This window comes from Brachionichthys hirsutus, chromosome 22 (assembly GCF_040956055.1).
Source record: "Brachionichthys hirsutus isolate HB-005 chromosome 22, CSIRO-AGI_Bhir_v1, whole genome shotgun sequence".
NCBI lineage: Eukaryota > Metazoa > Chordata > Actinopteri > Lophiiformes > Brachionichthyidae > Brachionichthys > Brachionichthys hirsutus.
Window position 1 is genome coordinate 3,805,741 of NC_090918.1, and position 24,824 is coordinate 3,830,564.

At 48.2% G+C, this 24,824-nt stretch overlaps 2 protein-coding genes across 2 annotated transcripts in view; both read left to right on the forward strand.

Moving 5' to 3' along the window:
- Window positions 1–1,600: 1,600 nt before the first annotated feature.
- Window positions 1,601–11,038, forward strand: si:ch73-252i11.1 (uncharacterized protein LOC553517 homolog). The gene is made up of 13 exons (XM_068755321.1): window positions 1,601–1,878; window positions 2,671–2,806; window positions 3,909–4,284; window positions 4,333–4,674; window positions 4,759–4,812; window positions 4,891–5,017; window positions 6,286–6,457; window positions 7,560–7,680; window positions 7,764–7,860; window positions 7,966–8,038; window positions 9,004–9,138; window positions 9,435–9,582; window positions 9,830–11,038. Exons 1-13 carry the CDS (start codon window positions 1,601–1,603, stop codon window positions 10,351–10,353), a joined length of 2,583 nt encoding a protein of 860 aa, XP_068611422.1. The 3' UTR covers window positions 10,354–11,038.
- Window positions 11,039–19,067: 8,029 nt separating this feature from the next.
- syn3 (synapsin III) overlaps window positions 19,068–24,824 on the forward strand; it is a 48,254-nt gene continuing 42,497 nt past the window's right edge. The window contains 3 exon segments of the mRNA XM_068755074.1: window positions 19,068–19,385; window positions 19,455–19,519; window positions 21,957–22,014. Coding sequence (XP_068611175.1) covers window positions 19,068–19,385; window positions 19,455–19,519; window positions 21,957–22,014 — 441 coding nt within the window.

Consider the following 24,824-nt stretch of genomic DNA (forward strand, 5'->3'; position numbering starts at 1 on the left):
AGAAATCACCGAAGTCAGCGTTTTCTAACAGAAAACGGAGAAAAAGAGCTTTTGTGCAACAATTTCTCGCTGATCGGTGACTTTAACCCTAATATTTATTGCTTTAGTGACACATCACACATCTCAGCAGTTGTTTACTTCCAGATAATAATAAAAACAACACTTAAAAAGAACTTTTGATGTTGTAATAACACATTTATTTACAAAAAAAATATATCAACTGTACAACGGCTGCTCCTCGATGATCCAGACGGGAAACCGTCGGTGTGTGTGGTCACTGGTGACAGACGGTGATCACCCACACAGAAACAGCCACACTGCCCACAACAGGGCTGGAGGTTGACATTACAGCATAGGAGAGGTCTGAGGACATGCCGTCCTCTTGCCCCCCCAAGGAGGCAGGAGCTGATCAGGTGAGATGTGCAACAGGTGCGTCTCGTTCAGTTCAACGACGCCTCTGCAGCTGTCCAGGGCGGAAACCAACCTGCAGTCACCATAGCAACCCTCACACATGGGTTTAATGAATTGAATGCAGATTTCACAAGATATGATTTTTTGAAAAGGCCTTCATCATAAGTAAATGGGGAAAATCCGGATCACGACAGAATCCGCATCCCAGTCACAAATGAAGTGTAGGATAATGTGACCGGTGTGTTTTATTTCTCCATCATGTTCTTTGCTATTTAAGGATAATATATATATAATATATATATATAATTGTTTCAGATGAAAGCGTATCGTAATGAACTCGGAGAGAAACGTCTTCACGGAACGAACCGCTCAGAGAAGAGAGGATCAGCAGGACAGGAAGTGATGCCAGACAGAACGAACAGATAAAAAAAAAACGACAAAACACTGGGTTAAAAGGACGAACCGACAGGGATGGAGCAGAGGATTTCAGGCCTGGAGCATGCACACGCACACAAACACACCCACACACGCACACACACACACACACACACACACACACGCACACACCCACACACGCACACACACACACACGTGGAGTTCAGTTTGTTCAGCGATGTGGGACATAAAAAGTGGTCGCCGCTCCCCCCCCGTGTTTAGTTTGGAGTCTAAGGACAGAAAGCAGACCCGTCCCAGACGAGCCGAGGGGGGGTTGGCGTGACTCCTAACGGTGCGAGAGTTCAGAAATGAGCTCTATTAGAGCTTTAATCCAGAGCTGCTGAGTCTAAAGCCCTTTGAGGGGCAGCTGGATCGATGCTAATCCAAAGCGTTTTATTTAATCAGCAGGGACAACATCGAGTGTTTCATGCTGTTTCATGTTTTTGCTATAAACTGCCTTTTGAATACCAAATATTAATATTTCTAAATACAAGCAACAGTGATTGATTATTGATCCAGTATCAGGCTGCTCCCTTCATCCTCTGCCCTCCTTCCTTCGAACGCAGGCCTGAATGCGGCGCCACGACTCGGGGGCACCCCCGTGTGGCCAGCGGCGGCAGCGCATGTCTGCGCGCTTCAGTTTCAGTTTCTTTTCGTCGGAAACGAGCCCGTCCTGTCGTCCCGGGAGCCTGAAGTCAGCCGCTCTCTGTCTGTTTCCTGGTGCCGGAAGGAGGAGAAGAGGAACAGCGTCGAAATGAACGAGTCGGGCATCGTGAAGTTCCTCTGCGCCAATCAAGGATCGTTCAAATTGGACGATTTGGTGTTTAATCTCGGCCCTAATCCGAGTGATATCTTAAATGTTATCAGTAACCAGGATAAATTTGCCTATTGTAGTCCGTTCGGGCAGCAGAAGGTGGTGGCCAGGAGCAAGCTTAGACTGTGCAGGGCCAGGGGCTGCCCGGGGGCCTGCGGGGGCCTCCACCTGTGTAAAAGCGTCCTCTTCGGTGACTCCTGTCAGTCCAGTGAATCCAGGTAAACGTTAGTCTTAACGGGTCCGTGTTCCGACCACGAACACGACCACGTCAGAGATGTCTAAAAATAGATTTACATTAAGAACCAACTTCCTCATATTTCTGTTGACGTCTGTGTTCTACGCTCATAAAGAGAAGCTGGATTTTACTGTCAACTATCGCGACTTTTTATTTATAGAGTAAAAGTTCACTGAAAAATTAAAACGTAAATAACTGTCCTTGAAAAAGAACAAAACACTGAACGGATTACTGAAATGCGTAAATGGCCTCCTATCGATGGATTCATCCGGTTTTACTTTGCGTCTGGCCCCCGGTTGCTCTGGTGGCCTTTGGTTGCTCTGGTGGCCCCCGGTTGCTCTGGTGGCACCCGGTTGCTCTGGTGGCCTTTGGTTGCTCTGGTGGCCCCCGGTTGCTCTGGTGGCCCCCGGTTGGGCTGGTGGCCTTTGGTTGCTCTGGTGGCACCCGGTTGCTCTGGTGGCCCCCGGTTGCGCTGGTGGCTTCCGGTTGCGCTGGTGGCCCCCGGCTGCGCTGGTGGCCCTTGGTTGCTCTGGTGGCCCCCGGTTGCTCTGGTGGCCCCCCGGTTGCTCTGGTGGCCCCCGGTTTATAGCACATTTTCATGTTTTTGACCCGATGGACTAAAGAAATACTGTCAGTAAGTCCATTAGTTAATTTCTGGGTGTGCCCCGCCCCCCCACCGCCTACAGGCCCCTGGGATAGGCTCCAGCAACAGCCAATCACTGAGCTTTGTGTGAATATCAACGAACTCCGTGTGTGTTGTGTTCCACGGTGGCAGGAGAGAGTGCACCTTCTGCCACGAGCTGGACTCCGATCACAACCAGAAGGTTCTGAAGGACTCTGAGCTGGAGAGCCTGAGCGAGCGCGAGCTGTGCACGCTGATGCTGCAGAGCGACGACAGGCTCCTGCCTCAGGTACGCAAAGGGCACGGGTTCGGGTGCGGGCCGACATGCTCGTCCTTGATTGATCTATGATCTTGATTGTTAGACAAATGCAAAAATACAGCAGGGGATTAAATCATTCCTCCCACTGTGTATGTGTGTGTGTGCGTGCGTAAGTGCGTGCGTGTGTGGGTGGGTGTAATACAGTAGTCCCTCATTTTCCGCGGGGGTTACGTTCCAAAAACAACCCGCAATAAGTGAAATCCGCAATGTAGTAACTTTTATTTTTTTCCAATTATTATACATGTACATAAATGTTTTAAGGCTGTAAAACCCCTCACCACACACTTTATACACGTTTAACAGTCAGGCATTAATCTAAATAGATTGTTTCAGTATTATAGAATGAAACCAAAGATCAGAACCTGTTTTCAGAACTAAACATTTGTTGGAGAAATAAAAATATATAGTACGTACAGTAAACGTTTTCCTGTTAATAATGTTAAGGCGTGCAGGTCGAGGAAAGAGCCGCTTGGAGTGCAGAAGAACAAATGTTCTACTCGTGCTGTCTTTAGCCTCTCATGCTGCTTTATTGGATAGCTTAGCACAGCGGAACGGCAGCGGCTACATGTATCAACAGGAAGAAACGAAGCCCAAAAGGGACGTGACGTTTATGCTCCTACAAAATAAAAGCCTCTTTTTACACAGAGAATAAGAGCGCTATTAAACAAACGCTTAACAAATAAACATGATAGCTTCTAGAAATAACGAATTTTATTTTAATGATCAACCTACGAGGTTGAACACATTAGAAGTTATTAATAGCAACTCGCACGTATTTCACAGTTCCTCCGACCGCACCTTCGTCCTTGCTTCGCTTCAAGGTGCGTTCAAGTGCAAAAATAATAATCTGAAATTGCATTAAAAAACTCTGCAAAGTCACGGAAGATGAACCGCATTATATCGAGGGACTACTGTATACATTTGTATGAATATAAATATTTTTGTTTTATATCATATTATAGTTTAAATCTAACCCTAAAAACCTATTTGTTGATTTAATCTTAGATTAATCTGCATCTGTATTTGATTGATTATAGGAATGTTAATCTCTGCTCCGCCCCTCTTATTCCAGCTATGTCATGATTACCGAAATGGTCTTGGGGAGTCCGGCCAGTGCAAGGGGGGCTGTAAGAGGCTGCATATATGTGAGATGTACATGAACCGGGACTGCAGCTGCCTCTGGAATCACGATTTCCGTGCGCCGCAGCCTTTGAAAATCCTGCAAGATTACGGCGTGCCTGACGAATTCATTGGCTCCTTGAGGTCAGTCTATGGAAATATATTGGCTTTGAAATACTCTGACTACAGGGGCGATAAAGGCAGCAGAGACAGCCACCAAAAGCAAGGTGGTTACCGGGGCAACAGAGCAAACCAGAGCAGTCGTCAACCAGGGCCATCTGCCTTACACGCCGGTGGCCCTTTTGTGAGAGGAAGAGGAGGCCCCCGGGGCGGCAGGGGCAACCGGGTACGAGGAGGCAGGGGCAACCGGGTACGAGGCGGCAGGGGCAACTGGCCGAGGTCGCCACGAACCCATTCCGTTGGTGACATCAGCACCTTCGGTCAGATGGATTTAGATGGTCCAGGGGACACTGGACTCGATGGGGACGACGCTGACCAGCAGCAAGTGGACCTCCCTGTTTCTACCGCCAACATGGACACAAGCAGCGAGGGGGGTCGGGACGCTGGAAAAACCCAAACGCTGCCCTCAGCCGCTGCTGGAGGGAGCGGCGGCAACCGGCAACCAACCCATTCTTCCAACGACGCCTCCGCTGCCGCCGGGGGGGCGAGCGGCGGCGATAATGGGCCCAGCAGGAGGGAAAGGCAAAGGCCTGTCAGAGGTAAACTCCCGGGCCACGCCCACGAAGGGACTGCGAGGAATCAGAGACGCGTTGTGCTGCATCTCCCGTTTTATTTCCCTTCAGATAAAACTGAGATATGCCTGTTCTTCATCAAAGGATCCTGCAAGCACGAGGAGGGTGAGTGGAAATGGACGCATTTAGTGAGTGATTCAGTGGCGTCAGGTTTGTTTTGTGACCTGCTGTTTGTGTCCTCAGAGCGATGCTACAAGGCTCATGTCAGGATGCCGTATAGATGGGAGATCAGAGAGGAGGCTCGGTGGACCCCCATGCCCGAAAACGAGACGATCGAGAAGGATTACTGTGACCCGAGCAAGACCAGCAGGTACGAGCGTCGAAATCTATCGGGAAGAAATGCCGACTCCGCTGCCGATCTTCTTTATTGAGATCAGATTTGACTTTTAGCCTGAACTCTACTACTCTAGTTATCCTCAGACACCAAAGACCAGAGACGTGCACAAGTCTCAAAGTCCAAGTCACGGCCCAATTCTTATGGGTTAAAGTGATAAAAAGACAATATTTATATTCTATAAACAAAGAGTGAATGAAAAACGACTCTAAAGAGAACCAGTTTTATTTCCTTTAAAGCTAAAAATCCATCTTGTCATTGACAACCTCCGACAGTGACTCACCTGTCCAGGTGTGCTTTCAAATGTCTCATAATCGGACTCGCGAGTCCCCGTCTCAACATCCAAAAGCAAAAATAAAATAGATTAACCTTCCATAGCTGCTACTTTTATTTTGTTCTATAGTCTATGAGTGGAAACGGATCAAGGATCGCCCCGTCCTTTCAGGGTGGGACAAATGGACCAATAAACAGAGGACGTCAATAAACTGTAACACACGGTAACGCCCCATAAAAGACCAAATACGTTACCTAAGTTGTGTTTCTGTCATTGTGTTCTTCTCGCAAAGCAGCGAAAGGTCATGAAGGTCGTTACTAATGTTCTACAGGAGGTGGTCGACTCACGGCCGCAATGGGTCCCGAGCGTTTTGTCGTATGTCGGCCCGTGTTTTAATTACCGCAAGTATATTGTGATGAGTCGTGATTCTGCAAACGAGGAGTAGAAAGAGACGGCGTCCTCTCGGGAGACATCGTGGGCGAGACCGCATAAAACTGTTGTACACTCGATTTGCCCGCTCGCTTTACGGTATGCCGTAAAACGCCTTGTAAAAAAGACAAACCAACAGCGGACCAGATGGACTCTCAGGTTCTGGTCTCGCCGGTCTCACACTAACGCAGACATGGGCAAACTAAGGCCCGGGGGCCATATACGGCCCTTTAGGCTTTATAATACGGCCCGCCGAACTTGTCCAAATAATATCATTAAATAATTTTTTTTTATAAACCTCATTCATTTTCCCTTTTTCCCTGTAATGCTACCTGTAAAAGGCCAAATCCTTTCATGTAATGGCTTTTACATGTCCTTTCATGTAATGGCTTTTACATGTATATTTATATTAGTTCACACAAACACTCCAGCCTGGAGTGTTTGTCAAATTTTAGAACCCATTGTGGCCCGCGAGTCAAAACGTTTGCCCACCCCTGCACTAACGTCACGAATGAAAGGTGTCTCATGTCGCCGTCTCCAGCAGCAGCAGCCCGTCTGTCTGCTTTGCCACGATGACCTCCGGACCGGACGGCTCGAAGGTACGACGGCTGTCCACGACCAGCTCTTTGCTAGAGCCGACCTTCATCCACACCACCGAGTGGGTCTGGTACTGGGAAGACGAGCTGGGAACATGGAACGAGTATGCTTCGACTGTGAGTCGCTTCAGGGTTACGCCATTTTGTATTTGTTTTAGTGGTGATAGTGGACACATTAAAAAAAAAAATACAAAGAAGTGCAATCAATATGTTTTTATTATATTAGAAGCCATTCAGCATCTTCCTGAAGCTATGCTACGTGGTGACGGACCCGGGTTCCACAGCCAATCACAGCACAGGGTTCCACACGGTCATTACAGCCAATCGCAGCACAGGGTTCCACGCTGTCATTACAGCCACAGCACGCATCAAAGTTATTTTTTGTTCACGGTGGCGTAGTGGGTAGCGCTATCTCTTTACGGCAAAAAGTCTCCGGGTTTGATTTCTTTCTGTGCAGAGTTTGGATGTTCTCCCGTTTCCTCCCACCTTCAAAAACATGCAAATTAGGTGAATTGATTCCTCCAAATTGTCTTATAAAGGCGCTGTGTGTGTGCCCCCCCCCCCCCCCCCCCCAGAAAAAAAAACAACACTCTTGTATCCTTATTAACATACAAAGAAATATGAAAAAGAAAGAAATATAGATCAACTTACAACAAAGAATAACTTTATTACCATTTTTTTTAGTCTGCAACAGAAAATGAGGAAGCCAGGTCTTTCTTCTTCTCCCACCGTAGATTGTTTACAACCGCTCTTCTTCTGCTAATCCTGCTAATCCACTGCCAACTACTGGAGTGGATGTGCAATTGCACTTTAATCTCGTAAAGCAAAAAAACATTTTCTCCGCGGTCACAGGCGCCCCCCCTGACATCGCACCGCGCTCCCCTAGGGGGGCGTGCCCCACCATTTGAGAACCACTGCTCTATTTTAATCCAATATAAAGGGTTAACAAATAGGTATGATATTCTCCTGCATGTCTTCACAGCCGAAAGCCCAAATCAAGGTTCCATTCATTTATTTATTTTACCCTCATTGTGAGCGACATTTCTAAGGATAAACATCAACACGCCGAACCTGAATGGCTCCATCTGATTGGTGCTCTGACCGCTGCTTTTTGCCAGGCCACGGTCCATCGGTTAAGGGACGGTTTCTCTGGTTGATGTCCTCTGATTGGTCATCTAGACTTTTTTGAAGTTAAGGACTGGTCTGTCCTTTGTGACAGGCTGATGGACAGAAGTCAGCAGACACGGACAGCGCCGCACTGGAACAGCGCTTCCTGGACAACAACAAAGAGGTGGTGGAGTTCAGCGCCGGCTCGCAGACTTACTCCCTCAGCTTCCAAGGTAAACGACCTTATACGACTGTTCCGTGTTAGATATTAGTCCTGTATTATCCATAATAGCATGTGTTTGTTTGTTTGTTTTAGATATGAAGCAAACAAACAAGCAGTACGGCACACAGAAAGCCGTGAGAAGACGCCCGCGGTTCGCGTCTGCCGCTGACGTCCAGGCCAGGAGAGTGAGGTAGCACAAAGACACCCTTGCTGATCTCACTTTTCATTTTGCACCTTTAAAAACATTTCAACGTAACTAAAGTCATCCCGAACCTCGTTTCCTTCCCGACCACAGGAAGCCTTTTGGTCAGATGTCTGCTGTTCCGTCCCACTGGGACCAGTCTCGGATCCCTCCGTCAGGATACCAGGTACTGGGAAGAGACCGGCCCTTCAGAGACTGTTCCAGCTGTCACAAGGCTAAGATGTTGCACGCTGACAAAAGTTGTTGATTTAGACTAGCGTAGCAGCTAGTCCTGGTACCGGTATCCTAATTCTCCTGACGTCCACATTTGCTTATTATTATGATCAAAAGGGAGAATAATCAGGACAGTAATACCTCGACATACGAGTGTTCCGAGACACGAGCAACTTCCAGATGTTGCCGCTAGATGGCCGAGCGCTCCGAGCGCTTCACTCCTTCAGGTGTCCCCCACCTCCTGTCCTCGTCTCCCGCACGTCTCCGTGTTGTGTTTCCATCATTGACCTGGTTCTGGCTGTATCTGTGAGTATTCCTGATCAGTGATGGGTCCAAAGAAAGCGAGCGGTGACGACGGCAGTGAGGAGAAAAGACGATGGAGACGAAGCTTTAAGTTATCATTCAACATGACCGTGGTGTCCGTAAGTGATGGGACACTCCAGTACGAGCGGAGTACATCGATGTGTACAATACTCAAACAGAAGGATGAAGAACACAAAGCCTTCCAGAGGCAGAACTACTATGTCTACGTTTATGTACGAGTACCTATAAGGTACAATCGTCTGTCTCGATGTTAATCTCGTAATAAAAACACATTTTATATTCAGTTTTTTCCATTATCAGCTTTGCTTTCAGTGTTTTTAGGCGGCCGGAACGGATTAAATTGTTTTATGGTATTCCATATGGGAAAATGTATTTGAGTTAGGAGCTCGATCCCGTAACGGATTATACTCGTATATCAAGGTATTACTGTTTAATAGTTTGTGTGTGTGTGTTTTTTTGTAGCAACCTAAAAATGAAACTTGCAGGCATTTCAGTCTGTAATGGGTCCAAGTGTGCTTGTTGTCATTATACAACATAAATGAAATGAGATTTTTAAAACAAATTTGCTTTCTTTCTTTCCTGCGTGTTTTCCAGAGAATCTCGCTCCAGCACTCCTCAGAAGAATTTAAGAGAATCGAGTCTCTTTTCCGTGCGACCATGAAAGGGTTTGATGTTGTCAACATTGAGAGGATTCAGAACCGAGGTCTTTGGCAGTTTTTCCAGTGGTACGTAATTTGAAATGATAAATGCTTCTGACTGCTGCAAAGTCATTTGATGACGGTTGAATGTCACGTACTGTTTCCCACCATTAACAAAAGCCACATTTTATTATTGTATTTTTATAGAAGAAATACTAAGAAAAATGCAATGTAATAATAATAATAATAATAAGCTTTATTTATATAGCACTTTTTTAGAAATAAAATTCCCAAAGTGCTTTAACAGATAATAACAAGAAGAACATTCGCAGTTCACATCAAATCGTTTCAAGTTTCCCCCGATTTGTTTCCCTGAAATGAAGCCAGAAAACTCAGATGCAGAATAGCAGCGGCGGACGCAGAGTGAGGGAAGAAAAGCTTTTTCACGGCACGGACGGTAAACACGTGGACGCCATCTGTAAGAACAACTTCGACTGGAGGATCTGTGGGACTCATGGGACTGCTTTCGGCAGAGGTGAGTTCAAGGTCAAGGGCAAAGATAATCCACTCAAGAGTATTTCAAAACCAATCCTAAATTGGGTCATTTAAAGGTCGTGACCCATATCTGGCGTTTCCTGTTTATCAGTACTGACATTTACAAACATGTCTTTGTCTTCTTATCTGAAATATGGGTACACCCTGGACAAGTCGCCAGCTCGTCGCAGATTAAATGGCGTAGTAATACTCAAAAGTAATGCATCTTTCTCTGTGTCCGAACACAGGTAGTTACTTTGCCAGGGATGCCAGATACTCTCACAGCTACACCGGTGACTCGGATGTGAAGTCCATGTTCGTGGCCCACCTGCTGGTGGGAGAGTACACCAAGGGGTCCCCTGGATACGTGCGGGCTCCTCCCAAGCACGGCAGCGACGTAAACTTCTTCCACAGCTGCGTGGACGATGTCTCGAATCCTTCCGTCTATGTTGTGTTTGATACGACCCAGATCTACCCAGAGTACCTGCTGCAGTACAAAGCCACTCCCCCAGTCGTCCAACCCACCTCAACCTCATACCGACCCAGCGTATCGGTTTCTAATCCCACCTCAACCTCATACCGACCCAGCGCATCAGTTTCTAATCCCACCTCATCCTCATACCGACCCAGCGCATCAGTTTCTAATCCCACCTCAACCTCATACCGACCCAGCGCATCAGTTTCTAATCCCACCTCATCCTCAGACCCACTGATGTTTTCCCCACCTGCCGGGAATCCAAAGAAACAGTCAGATTCCTGTATTATTGCTTAGTGGTAAAGGTCCAATCAGGCCCAAAATGTCAAGGGTTTAAAATAATGTTGGCAATTAATCACTTTCTCACACACACACACACACACACACACACACACACACACACACGTAGTGTGCGTGTAGTTGTGAATGTGCAAATGAACACTAAAACATCCAGTCAGGTTAAACTAATACAGAAAAAGGTTACGTTGCAAAACATTTGAAGGCACCACTCGAATTCGGCGAACGACATTCTGGAAGTAATTTGTGTTCCTAGAATCCATTAATGCAGCGCTGGTCAAAAAAGCAGCCTCACAAGATCAAAGACCGTCAGACAACCTTGATCACCTTGAAACAAATTAATAAATAAATGAATCAAAATTTAATGGGATTTTCATCCAGGATGCTTTTTTTCATGGTAGATTTCATAGTAATCTGCAGGGACCCTCCCCCCCCCCCCCCTAGAGATTTCCAGCAGACAAAATGGAAATATAACATAGTATCAGTGTAGATAATGAAAGTACACATTTTAAGTAATTAACACATTCTTCGATGGAAATCTGCTATCAATAGATTATTACAAAATGAAACTGACGTTCAAAGATTTATCAGAATGAGCTGTCGATTCGGTGTTTGTTTTATTCCACTACAATTTCAAGCAAGCCATTTTCCAAAGGGCAGTACTCGTTTGGCAGTACAGTTTGTTTTGTGCATTGAAAATAAATGTTTGCAGCGTTTGCACACAGACGTCTTGTTTTATTCTTATCCATCTTTGTTCTTTCTTTGCTGTGCTGCACTTTTCATGCAGGACATGAAAAACAATCGATGCTTCCTTTTGACATTTAGTCTACGAATGACCAAGAGCGTTTTCTCTGCGTCGAAAAGCTTCGAGGACCCCGCCCAACGAAGTACAAGCACACGATCCCGATGGAGGACGTGGATTTATCTGTCACTACGACTGCACCTATCTCTCAGCCCTCGTGCATTTACTGCCCATGAAGAAGCCGTGCCCTGCAGGATGCTGCAGCCCACCCAGTCACAGTTATCCAAAGCGGCTACTTCCTGGTTAGACTAATCAGATCTGTGGAGTTTCCAGTCCGTAGCGTATCAGAAAATGTGTTTTTCCTGCATTGTGGAAGCGCTCATGAATTAAGTATAACTCTTGTCCCTTTGTTTGTGTTCGTCTTTCTGCTGAGCCCGAGACCTACTAGTTTTGTTCCAGCAGATGGAAGAACGCTATGTAGGCACACTCCACATTTTGCCTGGGCCGGGGCTTGAACCGGCGACTGCCGTGTTCCCAACCCAAGTCTTTTTTCCCCCCACTTTGCTTTGCCTTTATCACCTCGTATGGGAGATGCCTGACTCTCAAGTGGGCTAAATGCTCCAGTAGCGCTAGCTGCTCACTAGAATAGAATAGAAAGCCTTTATTGACGTTGCATAGCGGACATACAATGAGATTAGGAGCCATTTGCTGCAACGGCAGTTTAGCCTCTGCATATTTAGGGCCTTATAAGACAATAAAATACAAATGTATTAACACAAGCAATGCGAGCGACAAACCTGTGAAATGAAATAACGCGGTTTAAATCAAAAGTTAATAAAGTGGAAGGAACACAGAAAGCGCTCCCACGTTTCTGCTGAATTAAATCATTAAATACATGTAATTAAATCAGTTTAAGTTTGAACAGGATTAGTTTATTAGTTTTTATTAATTACAGGAGAAAGTCGGCAATGCCTGACAGGAAAGCTTTTAGCGTTATTTTACTCATTTTGAGCCCAAGGTCTGATGAAAAGTTATTCCGGGTCTGCATCATAACAATGTGCCGTCTCGCTGTATTTAGTTCTGACTCCAGGGACGGGTCAAGGCCGGCCCGTTACCCCGGGAGACACCAGCGTTTCAGATTTACATCTTGGCTGTGATGCACAGATGGATATTTAGATGGAGATATTTATATTTATTGTTTAGCTCTGAGAAGAGGGTGCTTCCCAATAATCCAATCGATTTAAAATAAAGACAATAATAAATATTCCTGGTCTTGCTTGTTCTATGATTTTCTTTTTCTTTTTAAACTTTATTTTAAATATATATATATATATATATTTAAATATTCTCGGCACATTGTTGACATGCAAATACAATCCTGTTCTCTTGTACATATTCTTTTTACTACGCTGCATTCTAGACCTAAAACTCACTGGAATAAGAGATAAGAACACAAGGTGAGTCATTTATAATCTCATTATTAAAGTTGAAATTTGAGTATAACATAACACCCAGAGGAAGTTTAAACTGTTCATCAGCTACAATTCGTAATACTATTAATTAGTACAGATTTATATAATCTCTCTTCATTAAAGACATTGGCTAATTTTATAATAAAAAATAAAAATTATGTAACTAAGAAAATATTAGAAATGCAATTGCTCTTAAATCATGATCTCACTTCACATTTTATGGGATGAATATTCGACGCCCCTCACGTTCCCGGCATGCATTGTGGGGAGAGAAAGAGAGAGAGAGAGAGAGAGAGAGAGAGAGAGAGAGTAGGGAGGTTCGGCTGAGGCTGAGGAGGACTGTGGACCAGAGCGTAGAAGAAGAATCATCAGTAGAAGAAGAAGAGGAAGAAGAAGAGGAGGAAGAGGAGCAGATCATCATCCGACGCCTTCTGACCACTGACGTCCACGCAGGTAAATTCCGTGCGCGTTTATTCCTCGTGTCACGCCCACGTTCTGCTGTGGGGCTCCTCTGACGTTATTAAGATGGAAATGTAAATAAACGCGGTTCTGCTGCGGTGCAGGGAGCAGGGATTCCCCCAGCCGTGTCTGCAGCCCCCCCCCCCCCCCCCCCCCGCGAGGGGGGGCTCCGTGGCAGCATCATGACCAGCGGCGGGGGGGCTGCGGGGGGGGGGGGGGCTCCGTGGCAGCATCATGACCAGCGAGGGGGGGGCTGCGGGGGGGGGCTCCGTGGCAGCATCATGACCAGCGAGGGGGGGCTGCGGGGGGGGGGCTCCGTGGCAGCATCATGACCAGCGAGTGGGGGGCTGCGGGGGGGGGGGGGGGCTCCGTGGCAGCATCATGACCAGCGAGGGGGGGGCTGCGGGGGGGGGCTCCGTGGCAGCATCATGACTAGCGACGGGGGGGCTGCGGGGGGGGGCTCCGTGGCAGCATCATGACCAGCGACGGGGGGGCTGCGGGGGGGGGCTCCGTGGCAGCATCATGACCAGCGAGGGGGGGCTGCGGGGGGGGGCTCCGTGGCAGCATCATGACCAGCGGCGGGCGTGTGAACGTGATGCCCTCATCTCGCTAGCTAGCTAGCTAACTAGCTCCGCTGAAGATAACGACCAGTGCATTTTATCGATTAACTGGACTCCTCCCATTTATTGCTCCCTTAAACAGACATTTGAACAGTTCACTGTTTAATTATTAGAATGTATTTTCGTATTTGTACAACCAGGAACTAAATGCAGCTTTTCCTAACCCAGCTGCTAAATGCTGGACATAAATACATAAATACTGTACATAAATACATAAATACTGTACATACATACATAAATACTGTACATACATACATAAATACATAAATACATACATACATAAATGCATAAATAAATCCCTGCTCTACGTCTGGTTGATTATGCTGCTAACGTCACTGAGATGCAGGAGATGAAGAGGCACATAGCAGAGATGAAGAGGCACATAGCAGAGATGAAGAGGCACATAGCAGAGATGAAGAGGCACATAGCAGAGATGAAGAGGAGTATAGCAGAGATGAAGAGGCGCATAGCAGAGATGAAGAGGCGTATAGCAGAGATGAAGAGGCGTATAGCAGAGATGAAGAGGCGTATAGCAGAGATGAAGAGGAGTATAGCAGAGATGAAGAGGCACAGAGCAGAGATGAAGAGGAGTATAGCAGAGATGAAGAGGCACAGAGCAGAGATGAAGAGGCTGAATAGCAGAGATGAAGAGGCACATAGCAGAGATGAAGAGGCACATAGCAGAGATGAAGAGGAGTATAGCAGAGATGAAGAGGCGCATAGCAGAGATGAAGAGGCGTATAGCAGAGATGAAGAGGCGTATAGCAGAGATGAAGAGGCGTATAGCAGAGATGAAGAGGAGTATAGCAGAGATGAAGAGGCACAGAGCAGAGATGAAGAGGAGTATAGCAGAGATGAAGAGGCACAGAGCAGAGATGAAGAGGCTGAATAGCAGAGATGAAGAGGCACATAGCAGAGATGAAGAGGCTGAATAGCAGAGATGAAGAGGCACATAGCAGAGATGAAGAGGCTGAATAGCAGAGATGAAGAGGCTGAATAGCAGAGATGAAGAGGCACATAGCAGAGATGAAGACGCACATAGCAGAGATGAAGAGGCACAGAGCAGAGATGAAGAGGCACATAGCAGAGATGAAGAGGCACATAGCAGAGATGAAGAGGCTGAATAGCAGAGATGAAGAGGCACATAGCAGAGATGAAGAGGCTGAATAGCAGAGATGAAGAGGCACAGAGCAGAGATGAAGAGGCTGAATAGCAGAGATGAAGAGGCTGAATAGCAGAGATGAAGAGGCTGAATAGCAGAGATGAAGAGGCACAGAGCAGAGATGAAGAGGCTGAATAGCAGAGATGAAGAGGCATAGAGCAGAGATGAAGACTCAGAGGCAGCTTTTGTTGGGTGAGCGACGAGATGTTTGACTCGTCGCCGTTCATCCCCATAAAGTCAAACCAAGTCAAGTAAAGACTGAAACAGAAAATACATTCAGTGTGAAGTGAGAAAGAATTCATGGCTGAAACCTACAAAAGCTGCACGACCAAAAAAACACATCCACGTATTCTGGACCCAGCAGTGTTTGTCCAGTGGCGTGTCCATGTTGGCGTGTCCATGTTGGTGTGTCCATGTTGGCGTGTCCATGTTGGTGTGTCCATGTTGGCGTGTCCATGTTGGTGTGTCCATGTTGGTGTGTCCATGTTGGCGTGTCCATGTTGGTGTGTCCATGTTGGCGTGTCCATGTTGGTGTGTCCATGTTGGTGTGTCCATGTTGGCGTGTCCATGTTGGTGTGTCCATGTTGGCGTGTCCATGTTGGTGTGTCCATGTTGGCGTGTCCATGTTGGTGTGTCCATGTCGGCGTGTCCATGTTGGCGTGTCCATGTCGGCGTGTCCGTGTCGGCGTGTCCGTGTCGGCGTGTCCGTGTCGGCGTGTCCGTGTCGGCGTGTCCGTGTCGGCGTGTCCGTGTCGGCGTGTCCGTGTCGGCGTGTCCGTGTTGGCGTGTCCGTGTTGAACAACTTCAAAGAGCTGGCCAACATGAACAAAATGAACTAAGGGGCGATTCATCGCTAGCTTTGGGGGAAGTGAAACGATAAATTATTCATGAATGTTGGTGATGCAAAATGCGAAGTCTTTTTTTCCAGAGAACCTCGACCCGGTCAATTTAATCTAGTTTCTAGTTCATGTTTTTGGGTTCGTTCTAAGGGGAATTATGGGATGTTGATTTGTGGAGCTGCTTTGAGTGGGTGTCATGTCATGTGTGGAGGTGGGGCTATAATGGAGTGGGCTGAGGACACCTCCTTGGGGGATGCCGGTGCTGAGTTGTCACCTTGTATTTGAAGGTTAGATGTTTCGGAGACAAGGTCAGAGAGACCAGACTTTGATGGTTTGGACATGTCCAGAGGAGAGACGGGGACTATATCGGTAGAAGGATGCTGAGGATGGAACTGCCAGGGAACAGGACTAGAGGACGACCCAGGAGAAGAGACATGGACGTAGTGAGGGAGGACATGAGAGTGGCTGGAGGACGATGTCAAGGACAGGGTGAAGTGGAGGACATTGGGTTGCTGTGGCTCACGGGACAAAAGTACAGTAGCAGTCTAAACCTCCTTGGATGCAGTCGAACCATTTTAAACGTGAAGACGTTAAAGTTATTCGTCCATGATCTCAGGAATTGCACCGCCGTGCGGTTCCAGCAGGCTCTGGTGTGTCGGTTCACACAAACGGCCTCAGAATAGATGCTGGATGTGACAAATTCACAGTTGAGCTGCGAACATTGAAAAGTGAAGCATGAAACGTGAGCGAGCGGCAGGGAGGAAGAAGTTTATCGATGCCGTGAGATTAAATATAGAATAACTATTCACACACACAACGCATGGCAGCAGGGGGTATATACTTTACTGTGTATACCTGTAGAACAAACCCGTGATTACTGCTGATCCAAAGTCCTGCTGTTAGAGTTTAAGGAGCCGCGTCCTTCCTTTTCTAGTGACGGTTGGCCCACACTACAAAAGACTTATTTAAAGATCATAAATAATCTGTGGGAGACCGGACGGCGTCCCCCTAGGTTGCCGACCCCTGCTCTAGAGGGAGACCGGCCGGCGTCCCCCTAGGTTGCCGACCCCTGCTCTAGAGGGAGACCGGTCGGCGTCCCCCTAGGTTGCCGGCCCCTGCTTGAGCGGGAGACCGGCCGGCGTCCCCCTAGGTTGCCGACCCCTGCTCTAGCGGGAGACCGGCCGGCGTCCCCCTAGGTTGCCGACCCCTGCTCTAGCGGGAGACCGGCCGGCGTCCCCCTAGGTTGCCGGCCCCTGCTCTAGAGGGAGGCCGGCCGGCGTCCCCCTAGGTTGCCGACCCCTGCTCTAGAGGGAGACCGGCCGGCGTCCCCCGAGGTTGCCGGCCCCTGCTCTAGAGGGAGACCGGCCGGCGTCCCCCGAGGTTGCCGACCCCTGCTCTAGAGGGAGACCGGCCGGCGTCCCCCTAGGTTGCCGACCCCTGCTCTAGAGGGAGACCGGCCGGCGTCCCCCGAGGTTGCCGACCCCTGCTCTAGAGGGAGACCGGCCGGCGTCCCCCTAGGTTGCCGACCCCTGCTCTAGAGGGAGACCGGCCGGCGTCCCCCTAGGTAGCCGACCCCTGCTCTAGAGGGAGACCGGCCGGCGTCCCCCTATGTTGCCGACCCCTGCTCTAGAGGGAGACCGGCCGGCGTCCCCCTAGGTTGCCGACCCCTGCTCTAGAGGGAGACCGGCCGGCGTCCCCCTAGGTTGCCGACCTCTGCTCTAGAGGGAGACCGGCCGGCGTCCCCCTAGGTTGCCGACCCCTGCTCTAAAGGGAGACCGGCCGGCGTCCCCCTAGGTTGCCGACCCCTGCTCTAAAGGAAGACCGGCCGGCGTCCCCCTAGGTTGCCGGCCCCTGCTCTAGAGGGAGACCGGCCGGCGTCCCCCGAGGTTGCCGACCCCTGCTCTAGAGGGAGACCGGCCGGCGTCCCCCTAGGTTGCCGACCCCTGCTCTAGAGGGAGACCGGCCGGCGTCCCCCGAGGTTGCCGACCCCTGCTCTAGAGGGAGACCGGCCGGCGTCCCCCGAGGTTGCCGACCCCTGCTCTAGAGGGAGACCGGCCGGCGTCCCCCTAGGTAGCCGACCCCTGCTCTAGAGGGAGACCGGCCGGCGTCCCCCTAGGTTGCCGACCCCTGCTCTAGAGGGAGACCGGCCGGCGTCCCCCTAGGTTGCCGACCTCTGCTCTAGAGGGAGACCGGCCGGCGTCCCCCTAGGTTGCCGACCCCTGCTCTAAAGGGAGACCGGCCGGCGTCCCCCTAGGTTGCCGACCTCTGCTCTAGAGGGAGACCGGCCGGCGTCCCCCTAGGTTGCCGACCCCTGCTCTAAAGGGAGACCGGCCGGCGTCCCCCTAGGTTGCCGACTCCTGCTCTAAAGGGAGACCGGCCGGCGTCCCCCGAGGTTGCCGACCCCTGCTCTAGAGACCGGGAAAAGTCGGGAAGAGGCAGCCCCTCCTGATCCTGTTACTATGAGAGTGGCCTGTTTTTAATCCGGATTATGGGCATCTCTTCCCCTTGCTCCGTTGCGTTTTGATCCCTGATCTGACTGAACGCCGTCCCTGCCAGACTGGGTGAAATGTGTTATGTAACCGTCTCCGTTCTTCCAGCTGGCGCTTCCTGCTTTACGAGGACGTGAGCTCTAATTCACTGCTCTAGCTGAGGGACTCGGTGTCTGTTCACCTGATGGCTAACGTCGGGGTTAATCATGCAGCCATAACTTGGGGTTCCAGGAGTTCAACCTTCACATCCCCCCCACCCCCTTTTTGTCCACCTATGTTGCACATATTAAGTGTCTTTGTAATGTATTCTAATTTATTGTAATTTTTGTAATTTATTGTCATTCATTGTCATTTTGCATCAGTGGTGTAATTTATTTTAGATTTATTGTTAGTTTGCATCGGTGGTGTAAAATCATTTTATTTTTCTAATGTTACTTTGCATCAATTGAGTTATCGAATATTGGTTTTATTTTTATGTTTTATTATTTTTATTTGTATTGTTACATTTGTATTGTTAAATGTCGATGATTTATGTACTGAGGACTAAACGATTGGTCCAGTGTTTGAGTCGCCCCAACGATCACTCAGACTAAAAGCAGGCCAGGAAAGAGATTCTAGAATCGTTGTAAAGATTCGTAACTCCATTCAGAACTTTTTTTTTTTTTTTCTTATGTTCACTGTTTAGAATTTTATCAGACTTCATTATTAACTCGCCCAAGATATTGAACATTTACATAATAAATACATTATGAAATAGTCATTATAGTAAATACTCTTGAAAATTACTTCATTAGGGCTGCGGGGTGGCACAGTGGGTAGTGCTGTTGCTGAACAGACCGCTCCTCCCTTTCTGTATCTCCTGTGCAGGACTTCAGACTTGCCCCCGCCGCGCCCGTGGCCTGATTGACCCCGCCCCCCCCAGCCCGCCGCCATGAACTACCTCCGCCGGCGCCTGTCAGACAGCAGCTTCGTGGCCAACCTCCCCAACGGCTACATGATGGAGCTGCAGAGGCCGGCCCCCGCGGGCTCGTCAACCTCCTCTCCCGCGTCCCCGGCCGCGGAGAGACGGCAGAAAGACGTCCCCAGTCAGGCCTCGGGTTCCGCCCCGCCCTCGGCCTCGGGTTCAGCCCCGCCCCCGCCCTCGGCTTCAGGCCCGGGGGGCTTCCTTAGCTCCTTCTCCAGCGTGGTGAAGAGCGCTCAGGTGGCCCAGAGCGTCGCGGCCGCTGCTCACGCCAAATCAGCAGCCGCCGCCGCTGAAGGAGCCTCGGCGGGGGGCGGGGCCTCGGCAGGGGGCGGGGCCTCGGCAGGGGGAGGGCAGCCGCCCAAAGCTGCCATACGCAAACCCAAGATCCTGCTGGTCATCGACGACCAGCACACAGACTGGTGAGTGGATTTGTTCCCGACTAAAGTTTCTCTCCGGATGAGACGTCGCTTTACGCGGCGGCGGCGGCGACAGGAAGCACGAGCTGGAGAATAAAAGACGCCAGTTAACCTTTCAACCTTTCTCTTTGCACGCAGACGTGCACGCGTCAGAGTCTTCAGAGTCGGGACATGGGCTGATGCCGCGCGTTTGTGTAAATGGAGTGTCGTACCTGAAGAAGAGGGCGGTAGATAGAAAGTGTAAAAATACATTTTTACATGGTCCGATGTTCACACGAAGGATCGTTTAAACGTCGGTCCACGCTTGAATGTCTCCGGTGACGCTGCGCTGACTCGGCAGGCGTCGGCGGGCAGATTGCTGCTCGCCAAACGGCGTTCGGGCCTGCCGCTCCTCGTGTTCCCGTCTCGACGCTTCGTCAGTCGACCGGCTCGCAGCTCCGTCTTCTTCATGCGCATTCCTAAACCGTTGAAGTAGCATTCCGCTCTGAAAGCGACCGATCAATGTCATTAGCAATCAATTCTTTGCCTTTTTATTTCAGCTCTTCTTTTTTTCCCTTTTTTTTTTTTTTTTTTTACACCTGTGCTGTTTTCTGGGTTTATTTCTGAAAGCAAACATTCATTAGGATTCGACTCGTCTGTCCTTGTCTTACGCGGGCTAAGGACTTTCTGTCAGGTAATACGAGTTGTCATGGTAACAGGAGGAAGGGGATTTGCTTTTTCATGAAAAGCAACACGCATGCACGTTAAAGGCTGATGTCGGGTGCTGCGCATTGTGCAGGAATTGATTTCCAGAGCCGCGTGTAGCGGCTAGTTTATCACGTTTGTCTTCGGGAATCAATAAATCAATAAAGAGCTCGGCGAAGACTTTATTTAGCTGTTTCCAGCTCTGTGGCCGGGGGCCGGGGTCTCTAAATGAAAGCCCCCCCCCCCCCCCCCCCCCCCTGCTGACGGCTGTGCCATCGCAATGATGTAAAGGCTCCTTTAGGCCGACAGGCCGGACTCCTAAAAGAGGCCGTTGCTCTTTACACCCCGGTAGTTTGGAAACGAGTCCTCAGAGGCTCGCCGCGACTCTCGGGGGGTCTGTCCTCCTTTCCGTGGGAACAGCAGGGGTTCATCCGCCGAAACGAGCTCGGCCACTGAGGCAGAGAGGATTTGGGAAGCCGTGGGGAAAAGACCGGCTTGCTTTTTCACTTGACGACACGTGTTTGATTTATTTATTAATTTGTTTCAAGCAGAATAAAAATTAAAAACAAAACAAAATTATACCTTTGATAAACCGGACCCGCAGCAGAGTGAGAACTCCTTTTCTCTCTCTTTTAAAATCGGTTGTTTGCCAATATTTATGACGGGTAAATAATTCTGAGCATGCCTGGTGTATTTCTGTGGAGGAAACACCCACAGTGTTTTTATCCATCTGATCCTTTTTAAAGTTGTAGTTTTTTCTTTAAATACTGTTTTAATATTTGGAGGAAAAAAGACGGCAGTATATTTTTAAAAATCCATTTGACTTAACATCAAAGTGTTGCTTTTTCTGTGAGATCTCTCTCCAGAGAAAGCTGCATGGACATAAACTAAATGTGATTAATTCAGTTTGTTTGATCTGGAGCCCAGCTTGTACCCTTTTCTTTCCACTGGGGGGCGTTACAGGAGCGTCACACAGAAAAGCACCAGACTGGGAGCCGTCAAACAGACGGCTCTTTATCTGTCGGAGCAGGATGTCAGCCTGACAAACGCTCTGGATGGACGGCCAGACGATGTCTCAGGATGGACGGCCAGACGATGTCTCAGGGTGGACGTTCATGCATTTCAACCTATTTCTTCCTTTCAGAATAATAAGTCCGATTCGAACGCCGAGATATAAAGAATATATTTTCTGAAGACATCATTTCCGAGGGACGTCCTTGAGTCAGACTTATTATACTGCCCTCCAGTGTTGAAAACAGCCCTATATATAATTAAACCTATACAATTCAAACAGTATCATACCAACATGTGCCCCCATTTTCAGAGCTAAGAATACGCTCGATCATGTCCTCCCTCACCACGTCCATGTCTCTTCTCCTGGGTCGTCCTCTAGCCCTGTCCTTTGCATCGTCCTCCCCGACACATGCTCTCATGTCCCTCGTGTGTTGTCGTGAAATCATTTTTAAATCCTGTCCAATGATGTCACAACTTCTCAACAAAACCGTCGGCCAGGTCGCAGCGTGTAACTAAACTAAAACACGCGTTTTGGAACTTCCAGTAGTAGGCGCTTGTGTATTTTTGACGCATTGTCATGTCGTTGAAAATGTCCAGCAGCTTGACGGCAATCTTTTGCCGTGGCAGCGTCTTCTGCTTGTTGATTTCATCAGTGGAAACAAAGTCCTTGATTCGTCTCTCTAGAATTCTTTCATAAATGTTTGAACCATTTCTCTTGTGTGTCTTTTTCTTCTTTTTGCAGGTCAAAATATTTCAGGGGGAAGAAGCTGAACGGAGAGTACGAGATCCGGGTCGAGCAGGTATGAAACTATCCTCGGCGCGCAACGCTAAATAATCCCAGTCTGGAAATGAAACCCACAAAGATCAACAACCGACTGGTCTTCATGACAACACGCCCCCCCCCAACCACGGATGTTTGTGTGTAAATACAGGGGTGCCACGTGTTGTGTGTGACATTGTGAAATGACCTTGAGTTTGACATATCATTAGAATGTGTTCATATCAAGGACAAACCAAGGTCGATTAATCGGTGCTTCTTACGCTTACTGTGGGTTTTATGCATCACTGCACCACTGAAATACTGCCCCACTTTATTGCCCACCCAGCTAGCTAGAATCATATATTCAGATTTTATTTTGAAGGAACAAATTACGCATTGTAGTTAGAGATTTCGAATGTTCTATTTCTTTCCAGGGTTTGGAGATGAAGCTTAAACACACTCATGTCTCTTCAGAAGGACTTTAGCGTAGCATTAAAATTAAAATTTGACCTCTGCAAACACAGAGAACGTTAAAGAGGAATGGTTTTACAGGTTACTATTTTTTTTTTTTTATGTCTTCATGTTAAAATGAGGTTATCTCATCAGTTTTCTCCATTCTTCGTAGGCCTTTATCAACCTCCTCATTTAAGTCTCAGCAAGAAAGCGCAGAACAACTTATTTCAACTCAATTATGCCAATAGTATAAAGAAAATGTGTAAAAGTCTAGACGTAAAGTATTTACAGTGTGCAGATAACATCTAAAGGCATCAGCTCCATCTGCGAGCCGTTGTTGAGACTGAAGCGGTCTTTGAAATCTAGAGGTGGGTTTTTATTGGAGGAGAAACGAGGAACCGCAAAAAGCCTCGGCCGTGAATTTACAACCGACTTCCTCAGATCGCTGCTGCTGCGGTTGGAATAGGAGTCGCTGTAAAAAGAAATATTGATATTGAACCCCAATAAAAGTGTAAGGGAGTTGATTTGCTCCCTTACATTCCCCCCCCCCCTGGGTGAGGGCGAGCCCACAAGCCACCCCCCAACGCTGACCTACTTGGCTCCAGCTGAACCCTCCGCGTTCCCAGAAGACATCCATGTCGACGATAGCAAGCCCGCCGCTAATCGCCTTCAGCAGCCAGACGTCATCGGTTGTTGGCGTAAGTTTTACACTTACCTACTGCAGTACACGTAAATGTACTTGCTGTGTATTCCTAGAGTTGTGTTTCTATCCCAGCTGAATGGGCGTTGACTCTTCCCAGCATGCCAGCTGCCATTTATCATCCTGGTAGAGCTCTCTGAACTAATGCCCCCCCCCCCCCCAAGCCTTAGCCATGCCCGCTGCCATATAAGGTGCCATCCTCAGACTGGGGCGGCATCACGCCAGTCCGAATGAAAGAGACGGGACGCTCTCGCCTCGATTATTCCGTGTAATAAATAGCTCTCATTGAGGCTACCTGGTCACGCGTGCATTCCACAGACACTTCCGAGGAGAGCGGTGGCTAAAATCATTGCTGCAGATCCTCCCATCTCCTACGTGACCCACTCTGAATTTACATTTTGAATATGTCCGTGCGCCTGTGATCGCCCGACAGTCCCGTCTTTTCATAGCTGGAGCTCGTTGTTCTCTTTGCTTCTCGATAACAGAAACAATCTGTTGTTGTTGTCGTGCAAAACCATGAACTGTGTTCGTAGTAATTCTTGATGCGGAATGCCAAAAAGCGTGCAGAGGAATCCTCACAGGCCCATTAATATAACATCATACCTTTTTTTCTTTTGTTCTAAAAAAATAAATAAAAAAAAGCACAGCCAGAAGAATCAAGCGAGGCCTCCTCCCTCCTCCTAGCCAAATACAACAAGGTCTCTATTGCGTAACAACAGAGACCTTATTTAGGGCTATACACGTAGCATTTCAACGTGGAAACTAGCAGCGTTAAATCAACTTTATAATCATACATACATTCAAATACTGTTTTCTACAGTCATCAGATAAGAGAGTCATATATTTTATTATCATTATATTAAGTCTCTAGTAGGTTCACGCCTTGATTGTTCACCTTTGCAGATTCACCAGTCTCTCCAGGCTCAGCAGCGTCATCAGCCACCACCACCACCACCAAGGACATCTGTCTTACTGCTGCGCGGGACAAGTAACCTGCCAATCAGTTCGATTTAAGTTACGACAGGATTCTCGCACACTAACTTGCAGGATTATATTTATGACTTTGCGAGGTTTCAGACCTGGACCTTCGTCGGGCGAATGTCCGTGGTCTTCGGCTGCCGTAACGGCCATTATTAGACCACATGCGGCACACGTCTGGTCCGAGCGGGCATCCGTGTTCTTTCATTTTGTGTGTGATAGATGGCTATCTAGGAATGTGTGGCATGGGCTCTTGGAGAAGCATAAACAGGACTTCCAGGCGTCCGTAGTGTTCATGTCTGTGCCTGCGAGTCACCGCTAGCCACTATAATCAGACCCTTTTTCTTATGGTCAGCTTGTATCAACTAAGATTATACTAACTAATAATCTACTTGCCGGACTAGTACCTGAATGGATCTCAGCTTACTTCGATGAACTCTTTAACTGACCGCTGAGTCGGCCTTCATCTTCATCAGTAGCCATTTCCATGCTTTGACTTGAGCTGACCTTCAACTCGGTCTCAAACTCCCATGAAATATTTCGCTGATTTCTTTTGTTACATTATTTAAATATATATTTTTTCTTTTGAATATTTTGCTTTCTTGTCAGATCATTTAAAAGTTGTTTGAAAAGCAGCTTCACTGATCCCCGAGTTCTTTTTTTTTTTTTTTTTACCATCTTGATTCTTGACCCAGCGAAAGGCTCCTGAACCTCAGTGA